At 40.5% G+C, this 6000-nt stretch overlaps 1 protein-coding gene across 1 annotated transcript in view; it reads right to left on the bottom strand.

Moving 5' to 3' along the window:
- Nucleotides 1-748: 748 nt before the first annotated feature.
- Nucleotides 749-6000, bottom strand: part of LOC131959988 (5-hydroxytryptamine receptor 3A-like) — a 28600-nt gene continuing 23348 nt past the window's right edge. The window contains exons 11-15 of the mRNA XM_059325198.1: nucleotides 4277-4493; nucleotides 3979-4162; nucleotides 3793-3913; nucleotides 3525-3692; nucleotides 749-901 (exon numbers count right to left, since the gene is read on the bottom strand). Coding sequence (XP_059181181.1) covers nucleotides 749-901; nucleotides 3525-3692; nucleotides 3793-3913; nucleotides 3979-4162; nucleotides 4277-4493 — 843 coding nt within the window. The remainder of the gene's footprint in view (nucleotides 902-3524; nucleotides 3693-3792; nucleotides 3914-3978; nucleotides 4163-4276; nucleotides 4494-6000) is intronic.

Here is a 6000-nt window from a genome sequence, read left to right as displayed (position 1 = left end):
GGATGAGAAGGAATGTTCCAGTTACAGACCTATCAGTGTCCTTAATCAAGATTACAGATTGTTTACAGCCATTTTAGCAAGATGTTTAGAAATAATTTTGCCAGAAATAATCCACTTAGATCAGACGGGTTTTATAAAACAAAGACAAACGCAGGACAATATTAGGCGCACCCTACATGTAATGCAACATGTAATCAGAAATCAAATAGAGACAGTAGTGGTGGGATTAGATGCGGAAAAAGCATTTGATTCTGTGGGGTGGGATTTCCTGTATCGTGTTTTGGAGCGATTTCGCTTCCACAAGACGTTTATTAAGGTTATAAAGGCCCTGTATAATAAACCGACAGCTAGAATCATGATCAATGGGAGTCTTTCAAAATGTATTGCATTAGAAAGTGGCTGTTGTCAGGGTTGCTCGGCGACTCCTCTTCTTTTTGGCATTTTTCTGGAACCCCTGAGCTATTGGGTAAAGCAAAATGAAAATATAGTAGGTATAGACATGGGGGGAGGGATACAAAAAATGGCTTTATTCACTGATGACGTATTAGGGGCGCATCAGTGACTGTTCATATTTTTAAGAGCAAACTGAAGACTTATCTTTTTAATTTGGCTTTTACCTGAAACATTTTAAGAGATTTTTCTGCTCATGCATCTTAGTGTTATAACATCTTCTCTTTTATTTATTTATTTGCTACTATTTATATATATTATCATGCTCTATTTCTTAATTATTTATTTATTGTTTTGTCTAGGAAGGGATGGATTTGAGCGACTTGAGTTGAATGAACTGAGTGCGGCCGGAGAAGTAGGATGTGAACCAGTCCAAGGGAGTGTGGGTGATGCCAATTGAAGAAATCCTGCTGAGGAGGGTGAGGAGGATGAGAATGGTGAGGAGTCCAGACTCAGATGCCATAAGGAGGTCATTGGTGATATTGATGAGTGCTGTTCAGTGCTATGGAGTGGGCGGAAACCGGACTAGAACTGTTCATAGAGATTATTGTGGGATAGGTGAGAGTGGAGCTGGGAGGTAACTCAAGATGAAGGGTAGATTGGAGATAGGGTGGAGGTTGTTGAAGTTGGATGGGTCGGCGCCAGGTTTTATCAGGGTTGGGGTAAAGGCAGCAGTTTTGAAGGGTTTAGGGACAGTTCCAGTGGTGAGAGAGGAGTGGAATATGGCAGAAATGAGGGGGGACCAGAGAAGGGAGGCAGGCTTTAACAAGTTGTGTGGGCAGGGGATCCAATTGACAGGTGGATGGCTTGGATCTCCGGATGAGTTCTGAGATTTCTGAGAGAGTGGGGAGCTGGAAAGAGGAGAGTGGGTGTGTGGGTGGGGAAAGGTCAGCTGAGGTGCTGAGGTGAGGCAGTGATCTGAGGTTCTGGTGGATGTTCTTGATTGGCTGTGGCTGGTAGAGCTTTCATCCAGTAACCGGAAGGTTGGTGGTTCGATCCCCGACCATGGCAGCCTACATGTCGAAGTATCCTTGAGCAAGATACTGAACCCCAAATTGCTCCTGATGCTGTGTTCATCAGTGTGTGAATGAACTCCCAATGATGGCAGGTGACACCAGTGTGCCCTGGTAGCCTCAGCCACCAGTATGAAATGGAACCATTTACCATTTTTTCTGTGAAAAAGGACATAATGGCATTGTAGGCAGTACAAGAATACAAAAAACACACACTTGTTACATTTCACATTCTGAACATTCAGGAGAGAATTCACAAAGATTGGATTGCGACCACTGATAGCACCATGAATTGCTGATAGCACCATCAACTGCTTTTGGCTGTCTTAAAAACTGATTTACAAAGAGATTGATCCACAAACCCAACCATAAAGTATTGCCTGTGCCTCAAGATCGCCCCCTTTTTTCACCTGATTGCAATAACCCAAGTGGCAAATTATGCTCTAGAGGCTAACATGTAGGTTGTGAGGAGTGAAGCCCTAAATACACTCCCAAGTGGATGTGTACAAGAGGTCTGCACCCCCATTGAAACGAGACAGGCCGTGACCAGGTGAATTGATTCAGGTTAGACTTGTGCTGTCTTTTTTTCTTTTTTTTTTAAGAGACAGGATGGGCTCATTTAACTGCAGCAGTAGTAACAAGTGTTTCTGCAGAGGTAAGAGCACATCTAAAAGAACAGTGTAAATGCCACAAGAGATGCTATCTGCTTAGCAGCACAGAGTTGCATTTCACCCAACAAGATATCTTCTTGAAGTGTGTAATACGATTAGGATCTGGTAACATGGCCAATCATTCATGTACTTTTATACTCACCAAATCATTTTGTGACCTCTGCCCTGTATGTAACTATCTCCATTCATGTTTCCTAATTTCTAAACTTGTCCCTTGTCACCAATCTGCACAATCCAAATCTATTTAAACAAGCTGTGCAACACACAAACTGACTTACAAAGAAAGGAAAACAAAGATTCTCTTTGTTATTTATTTTAGCAGTTTGAACTGGTGTACATTTTCAGAACCAAACTACTTTTGTTCTATAATATGAATACATAATGGAGCTTAATAGCAGATGGAGATTTACTGTAGATGTAAAAAAAAAAAAAAACAACAACAACCCCAAAACCATAAAAGACAACATGAAATAACTTAAACTACATATAATGTACATTTGAAATGTTGTATACATGCTTTGTATAATGGTTGAGCAAATGAAAGCACTGAAGGCATCGACTACATTGCATTTTCACAAAAGACAATTTAATATGAATATTTAAAAAGCTACTCTATTATTTTATAATATATATCATAATGCATATGATGGACTGATTAAAAACAATTGTGCATACTTATTATAGGCATATATTACTACAACTTTATAATAAAACCAGATAGGTCTAATGTAATAATATAGACTTTGTGTTAGATAGTCATGTGGTCATGTGTAGAGTATACAACACTACTGAAGGACTACATATATCTGAACTTCCATGCAGAAATGTTTTTTTTCCAATATTGTTAAGAATGTGGTCATCTCAATTGAATAAACTTCTTTGTATTGTCACCGAACAGAACAAAAAGAGGAGTCCGTGTCTCCATTCTGACACAGACACTATGGCAGCATAACTGATCTGTACAGTGTGAGCCTGAATATTTTAAGTCCTGGCCCTGCAGGAAGACTGATGAAAATGTTTAATGAAATTTAACACAATGCAGATAATTAATGACCATGCACAGATCATGCCCCGTTTAAGTTAGATAAAGTTCAAGATAGACAAATTCCCTTTGTTAAATGTTATTATCTTACATGTGGGTCCATGTCGTTGTTTTATAACAAGTCAGAATACACTCTCTGAAAATGTCTTATATAGAGAAACAATGGCTTTTTCTTTTCTTTTGTCCAGAATGATGGAGCTGAACTTCAGGTGTGAACACAGACTTCAAATCTGTTAAAGTCCATGTCAAATGGAAAGATGTCTTAAACATGCTTTTTAAGCTTTAATACTACTTGTGTGCTTCATTTTTCCATAATGAAAAGATAACAACTAAGAACACAACAGCTACTGTGACATAGGAAATGAAGAAAACTTTGTTGATTGTTTTAGCCACTCTGGTCCAGTAGCCGAGCTTTCCTGCTTCCTCCCTGCTGTTAAGGAGCTGAATCACCTCCTTCATCTCATCTGAGAGCTTCTCCAAGGCAACGGACTCCTCCGTCAGTTCTCTGCTGCTGCCCTGCAGAAGTCATTTAGTGAACAGCTGGAACATTAGACATTATAGTTTTTAGGTCCACTGTGATAACAAAAAAGAAGGTCCGTTTTTAGTTTCGGTGAACTGAACCTTTAAAATGCAGCCTAATTCTAACCTCTTTGGTTGCTGACAGCAGTTCAGATGGAGGTTCGTCAACAGACACATCACAGACATGAGCACAGTGAGTCAATTTCTTCAGCTCTGAAAGGACATGTTTGACACATTTGACAGTTTTAGCACAGAGGATGTAGAGTTGAGATCCAGAGTGTTTTGGGATTTATGTTTAATCTCACCTTTACAGCAGCAGCTGACTTTGCTCCGTTTATCTTCACAATCCTCACTCTTTGGTCTTTGGTCTTCATCTGCCTCGTTGTCTTTCCCCATCAGATACATCACCAAAATAGTCTCAAAGAGGCTGATCATCATCAAACCAAACATCCCAATGCAGTAGACAGCTGAAGGGAGAAGGTGAAATTATTAATGTGGAAAAATAGCAACACAGTGATTCATTATATGTGCTGTTAATATGAAGTACAGTCCAATAAAAGCAAGACTCTAAGTTTCTTTACCAACAAGTGGAACGCTGTCTGAAGTGGAGGGCAGAATCTCATTGAGAATAAGCTGCATCACAGTTATAGCGAGCAGCACAGTGACCTTGAAGCTGAGCTTCTCGCCGCTGCTGTCTGAGATCAGGAAGGAGGCCAAGTCCAGACAGAAGAAGAACAGGACCGGCAGCAAGAAGTTGGCGACATAGAGGACAGACCGCCTCTTCATGGTGATCTGTGAAATTATATGTCAGGGTCAGGGGGGCTATCTATGTTATAGGTATGTAATACACAACAAGATCAACAAAAAGGTAATCTGTCCCAACTTGCCCATGTCTACAGTGGTGCAAATGGCACTGGAATAATTTACATAGGTTAGACCCTCCAGAAAAACGCGGGCATAAATCCTTGATCTTGCGGGCTAAAATCCTGGATTTTGCGATTGAATATGCGTAGGGTGACCATATTTTGATTTCCAAAAAAGAGGACAATCGGCACGGCCTCGAGACACAAATTCAGACAGGCTTCTCGGAGGTTGATGAACATGCTTTATTATGCTTCAATGGTGCAAAATTAACTTCTGTAAGAAAATAAAATGAAATCTGTAAAAACTTTTAACAAAATAATAGCTCTCGTAGACTCTTTTCAAATAAATGAATAAATAATATGAAATAATGTTCTAAATATGAACTCTTCTGTTAGAAAATCTAGCTTCAACAATATATCTCTTAATAACTGCAATCACATAAATAATAGAAGAGTCTCACAAAGATACTAACATAACAAACAAAAAGGATCTATACTTTTCATCTTTAGTTGTCTTTGAGCTTTGAGATCTCCAGCATCTTTATTAGACACTGAGACATATGTGCCAGCATTGCACACGGTGCACTCCGCCTCCCACCTGTACCGACCGGGACGATACGTCGGAAATTTTTTTTGCAGTTCATCTGTGAAGCTGCACTTACGCTTCAGCATTTCCCGTGCAATGCTGCTCCGCTGTTCGATCTGCCCTCTGTCTGCTCTGCTCTCTGTCTCTCTCTGTGTGTGTGCGCGGCGCTGACCTGCCCACTAGGCAGCCTCTTGGTAATTACGTCTCGCAAAATTGTGTGCAAAGCGCCGGTCAATTTACGTGCACGTGTACTGGTCCTATGATTAACAGTGAACACCGGACATTTTCGTGAATTTATAAAACCCGGCCGGACGCCCAGGACAGGACGTAAAAAGTGGATATGTCCAGGCAAAAGAGGACGCTTGGTCACCCTAAATATGCGGGGTTTTTAAATGATTTTATGCAGTGAAATTGCGAGAAGTTGCGGAAACTTGCGAATTATGCGAAAAGTTGTGAATTATGCAAAGTTGCAAAATATGCTGCTACTGAATGAAAAAGAGCCATTTTAAAGACTTCCTATGATAAACAAGCATACTAGAACCAAGTTACTTCACAGAAGGTTTTAACAAAATAAAACATCCGGTATATTTTCTAAAAAAAGTACCTCAGGTTAACGGCGGATCGTATTTCACAACTTCAAGACGTGATGATGGGCGGGGACAGACCTGAAGTCAACAGGTAAGAGGTTTTCTCTTGTCTTTTCACCCCATTGACACCGCTCACTCCGGTGCTTGTTGTAAACAAACAGAGATCGCTAAGTGGACACCTCACATACACACTGTACTGCTACAGAGCTAACTGTAGCTAACTGCCGCTAACGAGGTCGGCCGGCGTGTTAACAAGTTAATAAGTCGGC

Source organism: Centropristis striata, chromosome 21 (assembly GCF_030273125.1).
Source record: "Centropristis striata isolate RG_2023a ecotype Rhode Island chromosome 21, C.striata_1.0, whole genome shotgun sequence".
Lineage (NCBI taxonomy): Eukaryota > Metazoa > Chordata > Actinopteri > Perciformes > Serranidae > Centropristis > Centropristis striata.
This window is presented reverse-complemented; position numbering and strand designations above follow the sequence as displayed.